At 38.9% G+C, this 17,553-nt stretch overlaps 1 protein-coding gene across 1 annotated transcript in view; it reads right to left on the bottom strand.

Moving 5' to 3' along the window:
* Window positions 1–17,553, bottom strand: part of khdrbs3 (KH domain containing, RNA binding, signal transduction associated 3) — a 136,880-nt gene that overhangs the window by 64,815 nt on the left and 54,512 nt on the right. Inside the window, exon 2 of the mRNA XM_006795266.2 lies at window positions 6,900–7,018. Within this exon, the coding sequence (XP_006795329.1) occupies window positions 6,900–7,018 (119 nt within the window). The remainder of the gene's footprint in view (window positions 1–6,899; window positions 7,019–17,553) is intronic.

The raw sequence follows: 17,553 nt of genomic DNA on the forward strand, positions 1-17,553 counted from the left end.
GGCGTTAACGTCATTTCAGATGAACGCTGACAGCACTAGTGGGAACAAAACGAATATGACTGCACATTTACTCCGACATCATCCTAGTGCAAAGACAAGTGGAAGCAGACAAAAACAACAAGCACGCATGCTACAAACTTTACCCGAGTCATTTAGACAGCCGTTAGCACATAATTCTCCTTATGGGGACCTGATATGTTTAATATGCCGCTGAGAATAAAGCCCAGAAGAAGCGTATAGTATAGCTTTTATTTTGGAAAGAGACATTTCTCTGTAATAAACTTTCTTTTCCAAAGATGAGTGATTTCTCGATCAGATAGATTTATTTTTTATTACTTTGTTGTTTCAGCAACATTAAATTTAAAAACTGTTCGTTTGAGTTAAAATATATATTTATAATTTTAATAAATGACAAAAAAAAGCATGAACATTTTCTTGTATCGAAAAAATATCGAACCGTGTCACCAAAGTATCGAACCGAACCGAACCGTGAATTTTGTGTATCGTTGCACCCCTAGTAAATATGTAAAAATTGTGTATGTTTCTGTTCTGTGTCTTGTGTACTGTTTGTCTGTATATGTGTCTTTCTTGCTGCTGTTGCACCCTAATTTCCCCTTGTGAGACAATTAAAGGATTATTCTTTTCTATTCAACAAGCATCAATCATCACAAAAACTCAGACAAAATGAAATGTCAGGTGAAGAATATTCAATTCAAAATTATCTACGCAAACAAAGCGCGCGCACCCTCGAAAGGAATCGAGTTTACAAAAGGATGATGAAAGCAGACAGCGGCACCAGGGCAAACAGAGGGTGTCAGGAAATGTTGTAAATGTGCTGAGTTTAACCGATGTCCTGAGCATCCATCATTTCCACCTGGATAGAGCTTTGATCACTGAGCTGTGCCGTCTCCTGAACAATGATTTGCAGAGCCAGATCACACAGCTGACATCTTTGCGCATTACCAAAGCTTTTATGCACCCTTTCCTTCCTTCTGACAGGTTGTGTATCGGACACGACGTCCGGGATGTTTGTGTAGATATCTCAGTCCTCTGGCTACCAACTGTGTGTACCCACCGATGGGTAAAAACGCTTGAACAAGCAGAAAAGAGTATTTTCTGATCAGGAACAAAGCGTTGCTGTGTATACCGTGTACAAGTGTAGTGTAGAAGCCCTATCAAATGTGCATACATGGGCATCAGGCAGAAAGCAAAAAGAAGCTAATTTACAGGGAGAGAAAATCAGACGGGCTGTGAAACAGAAATGAATGCAGACATAAATTTACTCTGCTGGCAGAGCAATTGAGGCTCAGTGGAATAAGGGACACAATTAGAGAGAAGCTGGCTTTCTGCTGAGCTGAGAGGACAAATGCCCTTCTTCATTTAGATACAGTGTTTTCTACAGAGGACAGTTTAAAGAGAGACAGAATCTACTCAAAGAGAAACGTGTCAGGGTGCTCTTCGTTTGAATTCAGATCCTACACACTGTCTCATTAGTCTGCGCTAACCAAACAGTCTACACCTGAAGAAATCCCCCCACCAGCATCCTCTTCAAGACCACATTACACTAATTAGACAAATTAACGTTGCATTTTGTATCCAATCACTGAATTGGATCTTTTTGTTGCAACAAACAAAAAAAGCACAAAAACAGAATATATGAGGCTCATCAGCAGAAAATCAATTTCTGAAATGGTTATTTTGATTATCATTTTTGAGGAAACAATATTCTCTGTTTTTTTTTGGAGGGTTTTGTTGCTCTTTCTATGAGTGCAGAGCCATAGTTTAATGAAGGAGCTGCAGAAAGGGTTAGAAATGGCAGACAGTGATGGGGGAAAAGATATTTAGGGCCTCGGGCATTTATATAAAATGGCTTTAAATGCCAAAGCATTTAGTTTCCAAAAATAATTGGTCAAGTTTGAGGCCAAGCATGGGTATTGAAGATTAACACTGACACAGCTAAAAGCATAAGGTGTGGATTACCAAGTGGGCGAACTGGCAAACCTCTAGGTTCTGTGGTAACACTTCACTTTGGTCATTTTTTATGATATAATATATACAGTACCACTAAAACACATCATGTAGTTAGCTTCAAAAGGAACTCAAGTTGGGTAGCTACATATGAGAAATTATAGAGTACTGTGCAAATCTCAGTGGACCTCAACATTATATCAAATATTTACTATATATTCTAACATACTTGTTAGAATTGCACAAACTCTGTTAATTGCCTTCTAAGCTGTAATTGTATTTCCCGTTTTTCAGTAAAATATAAAAGAAATGAATGATGGTCCAAGTCTTTTTACATTTATATACTATTCTTTAAAAAACTGCTGCAAAGATCAGGTTCACTGATAAATAAAAATGTAGCACTCCAGCTAATAAAGCCATGGTTATACGTATCACTGAAGGAGTCAAGAAGTAGTGTTTGGTACTTAAGCTAACCAGCTAACTAAGTTAGGCCATAGAGGGAAATCAGAAGAATACTGACACATATCACCTCAATTATTCTCTGGACATTTTGGGGAGTTGAGAGGGTTTTGCGACCTCCCCTCTATCCTTAATGATGAGTTCATATATATATATATATATATATATATATATATATATATATATATATATACATAATCTGATGCCTACGTAGACGTTTTTTCCTATAATCGGGCCTTAACAATGTCAGAAACCCCTCACTTCAGAAGAAGTAGAAGAAGAAGTAATGAGTTAGCAGGAGGGTGCCCCTTGAGCTAAAGCAGCTTGTATTAGACAGTGAATGAACTAAAGTGTTGCACCAAGATGGAAAATATAAAGAGGAATAATTTGTAAGTGCTAATAAAATGAACATGCTAATAAAGCTATTCTAATAGGTCTCAAGAATAAAAAATGGGCAAACAATATTTCACTTGCCAGTAGAGATATTATAATACCAGTAAACAGTTTTGCACGTATGGTCTCTGAAAACTTTCAGATGAAATCATTTTCAGGGTGCATTCTGGATTTTCAAAAAAACAAAAGCAAAAAGCTTCTGCCATGATGTGTTCAATATTGACAAGCAATGCCTATGTTTCTTAAAGCTAGTTTAAAGCCAGCTGTGCTCAAGTGGTGCATGCACATTCCTAAATTGTGTTGCCTTCATCATATAACCCCACAGTAAACCTGTTTTAATGTAAAAGTTTGGCAGGGCGAGATCTTTAAAGCGGAGCAGAGCAGCTCATGTTTGCCCCATGGCTATGTAGCAGCTTAATCCAGTCATGTTACACTAATGTTACAGACAATATAGTGACATGATGTAATGGCATGTGTTTGGAGCTATTTTAAGTTTGTGGCTGTTTAAACAGGGATCACGCAGATTTGCTTTGTACCGGTTTGATTAAAGCCAGTAAATGTCACAGAGAAGTCTTAATCCCGTTATTTGAACACATCATGAGGCAGTCGGTACATCTGCACACATCTCCTCATATGGACCGTACTCCACATATATAAGTCTATACTGAGCAAATAGCTGTAATCCCTGCTGTTTATCAGATATCAAAATCTGTCTGACTTCCAGTGTGAGTGATGCTTTGGGGTTTGGCTAATGCTTCCGTTATCAGGAAGGATTATATGACTTATGAAAACCTGCCCGGGCTTCTGTAGCCGCTTCATGTCATTAGACTGTGTGAGAGGATTGTGCTGCTGCTGTCTGTAATCACCAAAAAAACAACCTGATGTATTTAATCACAGGTTGTCACTTGCTGCTCTGTTGTGCTGTTACTTGAATGAAAAATAAATAGATGCAAATACACAGACCCCTCCCTGCCAAAAAAAAAGTTAATTGTTGCATTTTGGCCCAGCTTGTTATCTGAAACCAAAAAAAATGTGGATGATTAGAAAGAAGAGGGGACACAGGAAGAAAAAGGATGTCTGATTAATCATGCTTAACTTGAAGGGGGCGGGAGTGGTGGTGGGCACATCTGAGCTCTTTTCATCATTTGCTGAATGTATTACTGCAAGTCTGGCGAAAGGTGTGCGCACAGAGAGCCAGTGCCGAGTGATTGTGCTGAGGACAGCAGGACAGGAGCGACAGCAGAAGGATAAATCACAGCTCCCAGCCCAGAGAAACGCCACAGTCTGAACTGGAAATAAACCGGTGGGACTCCTTACGCCTCACTAATGACCTGTGGTGCTTTGTGCCAATAGAGAGCTTTCTAGGAGAAAGCCTACAGAACCAAGAAGGGTACAGATGAGCTCTGATAGCGCATCGGCATTCAAAAGGTAGAATATTTTTAGTTCCTGGGTAGGCGTGACATTATGTGTCATAGTGATTTATGTCGACAAGGGTTCGATTAAACATAAAAGACAGCTAACTTAACAGTACTGCCATGTTCACAACACCCCACACCACATAGTGGATCCCTTTGTAAGCGTCATTCTTTCCAGTATTTTAGAAATTCTAAATAATTCATCAGTGTTGGGTATTAAAAATCACTGCTGACACACGGCTCTATCTCAGCCTAGAATTTGCTGCATGGTGTCCTTGCCTGCTTCGTTTTGATAAAAAGCTGTGTTTGCAGACGATGGATTTAACCTCTCTGCACGTGCTCCTAAACGGCCATTTGGAAAATGGCAGTGCCACTTCAATGCCAGAAGCCAAAAGGTGATGCTCGCAGCTCAGGAGAAAAGCCATTCAAGTCAGACAGATCACTCTTGCCACTGCTACCTGTCAGATAGAACAAATTGAATTTGTCTTCCTCCGGTGGCTTGTAGGAGCTCTAAACAGCATATTAGTGGCTCTACTTATCAAAGTTGTCAAAGCAAATCTGTTTAGCTGTGAACCTGGGAGACTCAGATCAGTCTCAGATAGCATTGCACACATATGTATGTCGTACACAGGCAGCGCTAATTGAGATTATTTTGTTTAGCTGAATTACTTTGAGGTTTACAACAGAGTGCATCTTCACCTTACCTGATGACGAATGTATCGTCTTTTCACAGTACAGACAAAGACCTTTATATGGAAATCTAAACAAAATGTGGTTTTACTTTTTAAACACTTTGAGTTCATTTGACTATTATTTCAACAGATTTTTAAAAACATGAATGAACATGAAATGTGCTTTAAACAGCTGCAATGTCTCAAAGGCTTTAGCTAGCAAAATGTTAGCATTACATGCATTAATATCTATAGAATACAACTATGGAGACTGCATTAATGTAACATACAGTACGTATTGGACAGCTTTTACAAGGACAGCTTTTACAACAGGGCAATAGCCCTGATCAATGCAAATAGCTGACCTGATTGGCTACCTCCCTGGACTTTTTTAGGGGGGAGGTAACAATGTTTAAAACAATGACAATAATAATATTTATATTTATAACAAGGTGCAATAATAATTAATGTGCAATAATAACAGTGTGCAATACAAATACACTTATTCTTCTTTTTTATTACTAAGTTATTATACTGTGTTGTGTTGTTTGTGTTGCGTTGTGATGTGTCATATCGTGTCGTGTTGTGTTATATGTAGTGCCGACGTAGGACAGTTTTCCAATTTCATTGTACTACTGTACTATGTATGACTGTGCAATGACAATAAAGAGTTATCTTATCTTATTGATAAATTAGATTTGGCTCTATTTGAATTCCTGGTGTTTGCCTATACAATTCACAAAATGCATCTATCTATAGTTTGTCAAGGTTCAGCAGGGAATTCACTCCTTAAAAAAATATGAAATCCCTTTTAAGCCTCAGACAAATTCATTAAATAAAAATTAAAGAAAGAAAAGATGGAGCAAACAGATTTTTAAAGTTTTAAAAAGATGTTACGAGGGACCATTTTTTTGCATCTTTTTGTAAAAATCTCTAGTTTATAATACTTCATTAAAAAGTACATAAAGTGTTAACTCCTGTTTGATCTACAGTCTTTCACAAATACAAACTAAGTGCTACGTGTGAAATAATAACAATAATAAAGCATGGTGTATCGCTGATGTTTATATGCTGAAATGTCCCTCTCAGTCTGGTGTTGAGATTGATGAAACCAAACCTAGAGGTTTGTTGGTTCAGCTTTGTCCTCTCCAGTGGTATACTGAAGGTTGCCGCTATCCTTCCCGTGGGGGCTGAGATGAAAACTTGAGTGATGTCCCCCAACTAGGAGCAGCCCTCTCACTTTTACACCATGCCTCCTCATCACGCTCCCAGTGGGAAATCCCTGTCACGCATCGAGCTTGTGGCTCCAGTAAATGTAGCTGTCGATGAAGGCTCCTGCTAGCGGGTGAGGCTGAAGTGCTCTCAAATGTGCCAACAGTATTATCGCTCAAAACGGCTTTACATGGAGGTCATTGTGAAGCCGACCGTCCTGGACTCTATACTTGTGACTTATGGGCCACATTGCAATCACGCTCTCCCCATACAAGCGATAAATTGTCATGAGAAAAACAGCTTCTAGAGCTTGTAAAAGACCCAGAATCTCCCATGTTTCACAAGGAATCGTTTGACATTCAATAAAATTAAATCCACTGCGAGGTTATTCGTTGACAAATTAATATACAGAGGCATCACAGCGTCACTGACCAAGGTCAACACAAAGGAGAGTTTGGTGCTGGAGAGAGGAACAATTAGAATTAAAGTTATACATTTCAAAAGCTTAAACAGTTCTTTAGACAGAAAGTAACCTCCCTAACATCGTCCTACCCCAGTTCTGTCATCCGACTCTCTGCCTGAACACCATCTACCGGATATGCTACATCTAATAACATAAAGCATCAACAAAAAGTGTCAAGTGGCTGTTGGAAGGAATTTAAATCAAAAGTAGAGCCACTGTAGTTGACTTCATTATCTATAAATAACGCAATCTAAAATTCTCTATCTGTGCACATCACATTCTTGGAGAAGTCTCTGGTGGTGATGCCATAGCACTTACTTTAGGAAACTGCTTGACTGGTATTAAAACTTTCTGGCCCAGTTTCATGTTCTTGTTGATGACGACATCGATGAACTTCTCCTCCTCCTTCCCCTCGTCTTTCTGAATTTTTTCAATCTCTGGAAAGAAGCAAGAAAAAAAAAGATGAGCCTGTGTTGAAAAGCATGAACTTAGAGGTCTGGAGCAGCAGAGAAGTGCTAGTGCAAAAATACATTTCTTCACTGAAAGAATAATTGAAGTTTCTTTTATTTTGGGGTGAACTGTTTTCAGCACAAGAACAAGATGAAAGTACATGAGTATGCAATAGCAGTTAGCCTTGCCTGTCATAATGCCTGGAAACTGCTACACTGGCTACTTGTGTCACACAGTAATGAACACAAAACTCGCTTCTGGTAAAAGCTTTTTCTTCAAAATCCTGAACTGTTCAACCTCAAGTGAATGCTGCTTCTCAAATTGCTGAGAAAATGTCAAAAGGCTCCTTAAAGTTTTTCAATTTGAAACATTAGGATTGTGTCTTTTGTTCAAAACCCAGCTACAGCACATTTACAAAACACACAAACAAATATTTAGTTTTTTTCTCCTCTGCAAGAACCTCAAACAATTTTACAGGTAAAGCTTTGTTTAAAGGACATGAGAGTGTTTTTCATGATTTTCTCCAACTTTTCTAATACACAGTAAAAGCTATAACTATAAAACTTTAAACTATAAAAATCCACATTGCAACCTAAAATTGGGCATAAATGAAAGAATATGGAAATCTAGTGCAGTAGATTAAATCTTTTTGTGTCACTGAGAAGTCATTTAGTGTTGTTCTGAAAAAATGTTTTAACGAGCTCAAACAAAAAAAGTGTTTTAAAGGTTGGAGATGATCCAATGGAAACGAAACCCCTGACCCTATTACCTCGAAGCCTTGCATACTAAAACGGTATTTTATTATGTTTACTCGTGATTAAGCAGAATTGGCTGAAATCTGTCTTTCAGAAGCTTTAAAAACTTGAGATTTTAAGATATATTTATACAATGTGTGATTTTGTCAACATTTATGGCATCATTGTGATGCCATAGGGCTGCCATAGAGTGCGTTTAATAAAATGTGTTTTGCAGCTCTCCCCATGGTTTTTTGAATTTTTTTTCAAGGTCCACTTTGACCTTGGGCGCTAACAATGAAGGTAAAGGTCAAATGCTTAACCAACCTAGGTACTCATGTCCCCCAAGACCTAGTATATTGTTGTGAAGTTTGACTAAGATCCATGAAAATTGTGGGTAATATAAAGTTTTGACCTTGACCTGATTTTCACCAAAATGAAATCAGCTCGAGCTGTTATTGGTTTCCACCATCACACAAAATGTGAAAACGATATCTTGAAAACTGTGGGTGCTAGACTGGTAACAAAGACAGACAGCACCGATTACATACCCCCTCACTTCAGGGGGAGAACAAAATAAACACAACTGAACCACTGACAGCAGTACAGTATGTTCTGAGTCAGTTTTAAGTACTGACCTACTTTAAATTACTTCTGAAAACACATTTTTTACAGTCTTATTTTTTCATGTGCTTTTACTATATGTGATCTTTATCTTAGATTGCCTGCTTATAATTATTTCCCACTGACATATTGTTATTGTATTATTCTTTCTGCTTTCTGGCTTTTGTTCTTTTACTGGTATTCATAATTTCTTTTGCTATTTTATGTTTTCCATTGTGAATCCTTGTTTCTTGTTACTTCTTGCACACTTGCTAAGCCAAAGGTTGCTGGTTTGTTTCCAGTAGGAAAGGGCATCTGGTATAAACCTCTGTCTAATTGAACATGCAGCGTAATCCCTTGTGGCGAGGGAGCAGCTGAATGTACCTGATTTTTTCGGCTGGTGACTGTTTCCACTAATAACTTGACCTGTGAGTCTGAATGAAATTAAACCCTCACTAACTAGTTCTTTCTACTGTTTCCTTGCAGTCTGTATTTACGCATTAAAATGCCAATAAAGGTTTCCAGTCACGTGAAAAAAAGCAATTTCTTCACCTGCTCTTATCCACTGTTGCTTTGTTTTGTTGTGAGAGTGCAAATGAATGCAGAAGAAACTCAAATGAAAGCTGTCTGTATGCAGGAAAACTGTTCCGTCTGCCACAATCTTCTAATCATATCATTTCTTGTAAACTTTGCTGCAGGGTGACAGCAGCCATCCACCTTTCTCATTCTGGCAGAGAAAGCTGCAGCATGAAGGGTGAGTCAAAAAGGGGGCGCTCATTTAGCTCCTAAATATTTTTGCATATGGAATTGTTAATACAAAAAAAAGTGCTCAAAAGAATGAGCACCTCTATGAGAGCAGAAGCTTTGGCAGGTGTATGTTAACACAATACCACAATCATGCCAGGAGCAGCTGTCCCAGTAAGTTTACCCCAAACTCAGACCATTTGGTGATAAAGAAACAAGAGATCTAAATGTCTGGCTCTGAAGGCCTCAGTTACAATGTTAAATGTTAAAGTTGCAGCCAGTACAATTAGAAGAAGGCTGAACAAGTACAGCTTGTTTGGAAATGTTGCCTGGAGCAAGGCTCCAGCAAAGCATCTGAACAACTCGCAAGACTTCTGGTTACAAGATGAGACCAATGTTTGGCCATAGTACACATCACCACGTTTGGTAAAACAGCATATAAGCACTATCACATCAAACCAACTATCCAGAATGCTGTTGGTGATTTGGGCTTGAAGTCACTGAATTTACCATAACATGCTTGGTTTGTTTGGTAAATCTCACTGATCATAATCTGTCAACAATAAAATCATTACTTAATTAAATTATGACATTTGTTTGTGTAATACAAATTAGAGGCTCCATGGTGTAATGGATGACACATTTGCTTATCAAGTAAAAACTCCACAGTTTGATCCTGGGAGGAGACACAAATCCCTCGGTGGCTTTGTCAGGAAAGACGTGTAAAAATCTGTCAGTTCAAATGTGAGCTACACACTGGGTGAGTAAGGGAACACCGAAGAGCTGCTTTTGGTTTCTATAATATAAGGTACTGACTTGAAATGATATACTATGTATTGCATCATAGGTATCATAACAGCGATAACACAGGCACACGTGCCATTTTATATGCTACAGTATGTTTTTGGTTTCATCTGCTAAATGTGATCATTGGTTTGTAATTATTGATGTTTTTCTGGTGTAAAATGGTTGTTTAACGAAAGCCAAGGATTAGATATCCTCACCGTGACTCCTGTGATGCATGTGTCACATGAATTTAAGGTGAATGAATTACTAAATTACCAATAAACAGTATATAGTATATATAACAAGTGTTATTCAAAATTCATTATTACCATGATTATAAAAAAAATAAATTGAGATGCTATTGGGACTCTCTCTGTGGGGACACAGAGCTTTTCTAAGCCTGGAAATGGGAAAGAAAATGACCCTCATCAGTATATTTTTTACTGTCAAACTCTTAGTTCCCTTCAGTATCACCCATCTCACCTATTGGCTGAGTCACAGCCATCATTAATACTTTCTAATTTGAGCAGAGACACCGATTTACTTGAGCACACACGACATGCGCTACAGTCCCTTTCATGTTCCTGTGGAAAAAAATGAAAGGGAGGACACTGGCACTTGCACCTCCAGGCTACCAAAAATACTGGCTGTCACGCCTCTTCTTTCGGGAGAGGGAGACTTTGATGTATTTGGAGATGTAACCTTGAACATTTAATCAGATGGATAACATCTGTGTTTCAGCGCCAGGAAAATGGTTTTGCAGAGAGGTGCAGGAGGGGTCTGCGACAAAGACTCGGGGCTAAAAGCCCAACAGGAGGAAAGGGTGAGGGAGAAGGTGAACTCCATCACAGATTTATGTCTCCCGCACAAAATGATTTTCAAACAGGACAAAAAACATTAGATAAAAACAAAACAATCAACCTTTGTTTTTTTGAGTCGAGGTTTACGAAGACGACTTGAGAATCTGATCTGACAGTGATTAGATGAAGGCAAAACAAGGTCTGTTTCTGTTTCTATAAAGTTGCACACACTCTGGTTTAACACATCACATGAGCAGATGCACCACATACCCGTTTTTCAATTACGAGAGCTGACCATATCAGCTCTGCAAACTAGAAACTCCAAGCCAATTGTAATTTCCCAACAAAGCTCTGCAGCATTACATTAGCAGAATGTAATTAAAACCTTTGATACGAGTTAACGGGGATAAAAGAAGTATCAGCGAGATGGAGATATCTTTAAGCTTTGGTTTATCCCAAAGGGGGCACAGAGTTAATGTTGTCTTTTTTCTGAGACAAAAGACAACATTAATATTAATGCATCACCTTGCAACATGCCAAGACAGAGTTTCCTCCTTTCACCAGGCTTTACGTTGGGAGGCAGTAAGTGAGACTGTGATTCAACTGCATTTCCCCCCCTCTCAAGCTTAAAGCACAAGAAAACGCTGTATTTCAAGTCCAAATGAGCCCCAACAGGGCAGTGCAATCAATCAGCAGGTGTAATAGGCAGCCAAAACAGCAGTTTCAAATGAGCTCACCCTCTAAACATGGCATCAGAATCAGCTAGTGCAAATTAACCAACCACAGTTTCCTCCAAAATCCTGTTTGCAGCACAGAAATGTAGAAAATGTGGAACTGAGAAGCTCCTCCACCTCAGAGTCCTGCTCACACCAAAGAGATGAAACATGCATCACTGACACATGCACTGTGTGCCTGTTGTTTCCTTTTTTCTTTCCTATCAGATTCCTCTGTTCCAACTCAATTTACTTGTCTATGCACCAGGCACGACAAAAACTTCTATTGAATTTTCACCCCACCTTCCTGCATCTGAAATTGGTAAATGGCCTGTATTTGTATAGCGCTTTTACTAGTCCCTAAGCACCCCAAAGCGCTTTACACAACCAGTCATCCACCCATTCACACACACATTCACACACTGGTGATGGCAAGCTACGTCGTAGCCACAGCTGCCCTGGGGCGCACTGACAGAGGCGAGGCTGCCAGACACTGGCGCCACCGGGCTCTCTGACCACCACCAGTAGGCAACGGGTGAAGTGTCTTGCCCAAGGACACAACAAGCGAGACTGTTCAAGCCGGGGCTCGAACCGGCAACCTTCCGATTACAAGGCGAACTCTTGAGCCACGATCGCCCCTTGTTTATTAAAGGTACGTTCTCAGAAACAGGGTTACAGTAAGAGTCTCCCTGCAAATAAAACCTACATAAATGTACCATCTCAGGCTAATTTTCTGGACCAAAAAGTTTCCCAAACAATTAAAAGTTACACATGTAGACAGTGTTTCCTGATACTGCAACAAGAGACTAATTTTACTTTAAGTTTTTAAAGATTTTATTATTGTCTGACCCTCGTTCACAGCATGTCTTTTGCCTTGCCTCCTTCCTCTCAACCCCAACCAAACAATGTTAAGAAGACCTGACCTCTGACTTGACCTTGAGGTTTGAGATTTTTAAAAGAAACACCTATGGTATCAATGTGAAACTCCTACGGCACTTCACATTCACAAGCTTGGGTGTCAGGGTGGCTCACCTGCCCGGCAGGTAGACAACACCATCAGCCTTTTACAGCTGATATAAAAAAACCTACAAGGCTACAAATCAGGGCTGGGCAAATAATCAAAGTTTGTATCCAAAGAATTTTGAAAAAGAGTCATTTGCATAAGCATTTTTTTTTTTGCATTTATAAATCAGCTGCACCCCATTTCCTTTAGATTAGTTCACCTGATTTATACCTACGCACTGTTTAGTTCAGCCCTAATAAAGATCTCTAAAAGACAGCCTTCTGTCAAATAGATCAATCTATAGGAAACATAACTCCCAAGGTGAACCTGAAAAAGGATCTGTCCTTGTCTCCAGGTAGAAGGGTGCAATGACTGTAGCCTTGTACCCCTAAAGGTACAATGAGGTACTTTATTTCCTGACAGTGTAGCATCAGAAGTCTTTACTCTTGTTACACTGGCTGTGCTTTATGTGAATCTCTCATTCAACAGAAGACGGCGTCTCGTGAAGAAATTCAGTGGGTTGATCGAGCTTTTGAAGCCAATGTGTGTCAGTTGCTCCAAGACCCAAATGGAATAAATTAATGAAACATTGAATTTTGAAGATTTCCTTAAAACATCTTGAGGAGCCACTTGGCCTACATATTGTTGAATATGTATGTACATCCTGTTCCCCTGATGAGGGCTGTTGCTGCTTAAACATGTCGATTTTTTCATTATTGCTGAAGAGCAGCTAAATTCTTTTTTTCAATTTCTTTGCTTCCACGGTTATGTGAAAACGTAAGAAGTGGAAATCTTTCACTCTATTTCATTATTACTAGATCGGAACAGCGCCTACACATGAAGGTTATATACTCATATGATATAAAATGTTATTTATAGTTCTAATTTCACAGATACATTGGAAAATATGTACGCACCTACATTTAATAAAAGCATCAACATTTTTAAATTATAATCTGGTGTTCTAGATTAGATGCCAATGATTAGAACCTCCTTAAAAGCCGTAGCGTGCAACACGGGTTTAATAAGCATTAGTAGGATACCATTATCTGATGAACGCAGGCCGCACAGCTGATAATAACTACTGAACTGAGGCCATGACACGGAGCCGTTACTCTTCCACTATTTGTTTTTTATGCTACATCCCTGTTGGCTTGGTCACAATAACCGCCATATATAACATCATACAAACTGCTTATGCTCCCATAACTCAACTAGACTTTGCTTCTTTCTTTGTTAGTCGTTGGAGCCAGCTAAAGATATTGTCATAATCCTGGTCCTCTGGCACAGCCTAAAATCTCTCTCTAAGAAGTGACAAGAGGAACATGTTTTATTTAAACCTGGTGCTCATCTTTGCTGTAGAAGTGTTTGGTGTCAAGAGCGAAAGATCTCTGGTGGCTTCATATAAGCCTGGAAAGAGATTTAAAAGGATCTCCAAATCATTTCAGCTGAAGAGTTTCACTGCACAATCTTCTACATGTAGACTGCTGCTAATTTGACCAGGACAAATCACCAACAACAATAACTGTTATCTGTGGCACTCCTTTGTGTTTCTAGTTTCTCGCTTCTTCTTTCTTTCAGTGTCCCCCATCTCTGTCTTCTTGTTTCCCGGAGTTTCTTCTTTTAGTTCCTACCTACTTTATATTCAAGGTAAATTTTCTCTTATGTTTTAGTGTTGTCCTTTCCAGCCTTTCTTCATTTTCCCCTCTTTTCCAATATTTTTCCAGCCCTCATTGCTTCTACCTTTTCCAACTCCTTCAGTCTTTTATCAGTCCATCTATTTGCCCTCTTCATGCAGGAGTTCCTGTTTTGTTTGACCGAGCCTTTGGCTTCACTTTTTTAGTTATCGGGTTAAATAAAGCTTTATTGTCTGTTTTCAAGGCCTCCCTCATGTGTTGGCATTTGGATACAAAGAAGTCTCAATAAACCCCCAAAATTTAATCATGTGTTCTGAACAAAGAAACACGAGGATCTAATCTTCACAGTAACACAGGAATCAGAGTGAAAGAGGGCCAATCCACACAGACACTATGAAGACCCAGACATAAGAAGACATGGTAAAGGTTGAAGCCCCAACACATAAGTGTAGTAAACAAGGATCTTGGTCCAAGAATGGTCCTACATTTACAGCTAGTATATATGTGTACACAGAGAAGGCTTTTGTTCTTCAGCGATAAGAAAAAGCAACAAGTTTCCGCAGCAATAATCCCCATGAGGGGAACATAATATCCATATGTAGTAATGTTTAGGCCAAGTGGCTCCTTCAGAGCTCACAGAGCAGAATGTCAGAGTGAAGCATAACTTAAGAAAAAACTTCAAAACTCAATATTTTATTCATTCAATCCATATGGGTCTCTGTTCAGCTGAGACATAATATTGGCATAAAAACAGCTGAATTCTTTTCATTTTCCACACAACTTCACAAGTCAAGAGTGTTGTGCTGAATGGTGTGCACAGAACTTGGCAATTAACTTGAAGAATACAAAACAAGAAAGTTAAAGTTAAAAGAAACTGAAAAAGCACAACAGCACCTCTCTTCTCCATGTGCGTCTGCTCTTCCCTGAGCCCCTTCGTGTTTGGGATTTTTTTTGTTTTTTTCTCTTGCATCAAATGTGTCAACTTTCCAACCTATGCACACATTAAAATATATTTACAATCTATAAAATATGTCAGCCTGAGTGACGCCGCCCCACAACGGGACACCGCCCCAGCTGTCTGCTTTCCTATTAGAAATGGAATCACTTAAAAGCAGCTCTGTGATTTAGGTCTTCCCATTTAAAATTCATAAGCTGGGTAGATTTTGTGGGATTATGCATGACTTCAGCTGCATGCTACAGAGTCAAGTTAGGGACGGAAGCAACTGGGTCATTAAGTCTAAAAATTTCAGAGCTATGGCATAAATACACTATGTTCACACTGGGTGTACAACCCGATATCACGCATCTATTACACGCAAAGCTGGTCCACAGTGTCCATTTCACGATTTGCTTCTAAAAAACGTGAAATATACACACATACAGAAGTTGCAGTAAGTTGTAGTAACAGCAGAGGGAGATTTTATTTCGAAGCAACATGAAAATAATCATGAGAAAGTGTTTAAACAGACATTATTAATAAATTAACATGTATATACATATTAGCTGCTCAGCTTAATCGTTTCTGGTGATTAAGGACCCTGGAATGTACTTCATACGTTTTTTGTTTGTTACAGACTTCGTGGCTTTAAATATATCCACCTCATATATCCACCTGCTGTTAATCCAACTTCTGCATGCGTGCCCTATTCACGTGTTTTTAGAAGCAAAGCATGAAATGGTCACGGTGGACCGGTGTGTCTATTACACGTTTTGCCGTGATACTGGGTTTGGGTGAACCCACATTGTCAGTAGACAATGACAACCAGGAGGATCATGCTAAGTACATGCTGTGACTCACTTTGATCTGCAGTGCAAACACTACAGGTAACTGTTTGTTTCTATGACTCTTTCTTTTATCTTTTATTTGAGCAATCTTCCTCCAAAAAGCGACCCAGTGGGTTGATTATTTAAGCAACCCTGTGCGCTCAGAGCTGTGATGTTTGGGCCCCAGCTCAAAAAGTCACAGCTCTGGAAACTGACTGAAGAAATTAAGAAGAGGTTTTTTTAATATTTCAACACACCTGGTAAAACGGTGCCCCTGGTGGGGAAAGTTTTCGTACATTCTGTAGTTTTTAATGACAAAAATTGCCTTTTAAAGCTATAAGCTATAAGTACTATAATCAGCAGGTATATAAAGTATAATATTAGTATTATTAAATATGGTAATGGTCTTGAACAGTGTTTTTTCCTTAAACTAAACACCAGATCTGACAGAGAAGATCTAAATTTCATATATATCTATATAGTGAGACCCTAGTTTATCATGAAGAGCTTGCTACTGGCTTCCTAAATCAGTCAGATTAGCACTCTGTGTCTTATTTATTAGTCCTGCACAACAACAAAACTGTAAAGCAACATTTGGTGATTTGTCATTCAATATTTCTTGACAAACAATGCTCCATTGATCTGATTCACTCATTCTTGTCTAGTTGTTTCACCGTCACCATCCAGCCTGCGTGCTTAGCTAGACTAACTGCCCTTGACTAACTTCTTTCTTAATGCTCAGGCATCTCAAATATTCACCCTGTCCCTCTCCTCTGACAATCCAGTTTGACAAAATGTTGAGTTGTTCAGTGAATGTGAAAAAGCAGCTGTTCATTTAATCCCATGCTACACTAAAACCCACAATTTAAGAGAAACTTTACTTTGTCTTCAATTATCATGGTTTCATTTTTAATAACTGATTACCAATAATACCAAAGTGGTAAGAACCAGTGTTGCTTTAATGTAAATGTGAAAAGAGCACTGGGTCAGCGGTTTTCTAATAAGGCAGTGTGGGTGCTCTTAGTGGCCACACTTCGGTAAACAATATATATGAAGCGAAAGTTCAGAGCTAAGAAATATAATGAGCGCTACATTGGCACTGATTCAAGCGCTAATTACCCAAGAGCCCGCAGTGGCTTTAGATGTTCAGGGATATTCAAACCGTTCGTGTCAAAAACTTTGAATTAACGCGGCACAAATTTTGAATTATAGATCTACTGACACCTTTTTGTGGTGCAAACGAAAGCTGCGGATGAGAAAAAAAGGAGCATAGAAAATGAATGAAAGCCCAGCCAGTGTTGTACTTCACAGAGAATGTGCAGCTATACTGCTCTGGGTTCAATTTAGCACAACTGACTGGTGCTTTAGAATTAATCATACATTAAAAAGTGTTTTATGCCACATTGTTTTTTATGTTACTCGTGGATTTTATTTTTTTATATGTTTGTGGTATTTATCTAACTAAGGTGCCCCCAGGGCAACACGCACTTCTTAGCTGTACTAAACAGAGACTGTCAGGAGTTACATGTGCCTGTATGCAATATTAACAGACAAGTCTTTGGTCTCAAATAAAGGGAAACAACATTATTATGTTTATGTTTTTTATCTCCAGGCAATGCAGATCACATTCCTAATCGGAGAACGCTGACAAAACTGACACTTTTTCTGTCTTCGTTTGTATTTTATGAGCGTTATTATCATTTGCACTACTTTTCATTTGACTAGAGCACAGACAGGA

This window comes from Neolamprologus brichardi, chromosome 22, assembly GCF_056152115.1.
Source record: "Neolamprologus brichardi isolate AB-2024 chromosome 22, ASM5615211v1, whole genome shotgun sequence".
NCBI lineage: Eukaryota > Metazoa > Chordata > Actinopteri > Cichliformes > Cichlidae > Neolamprologus > Neolamprologus brichardi.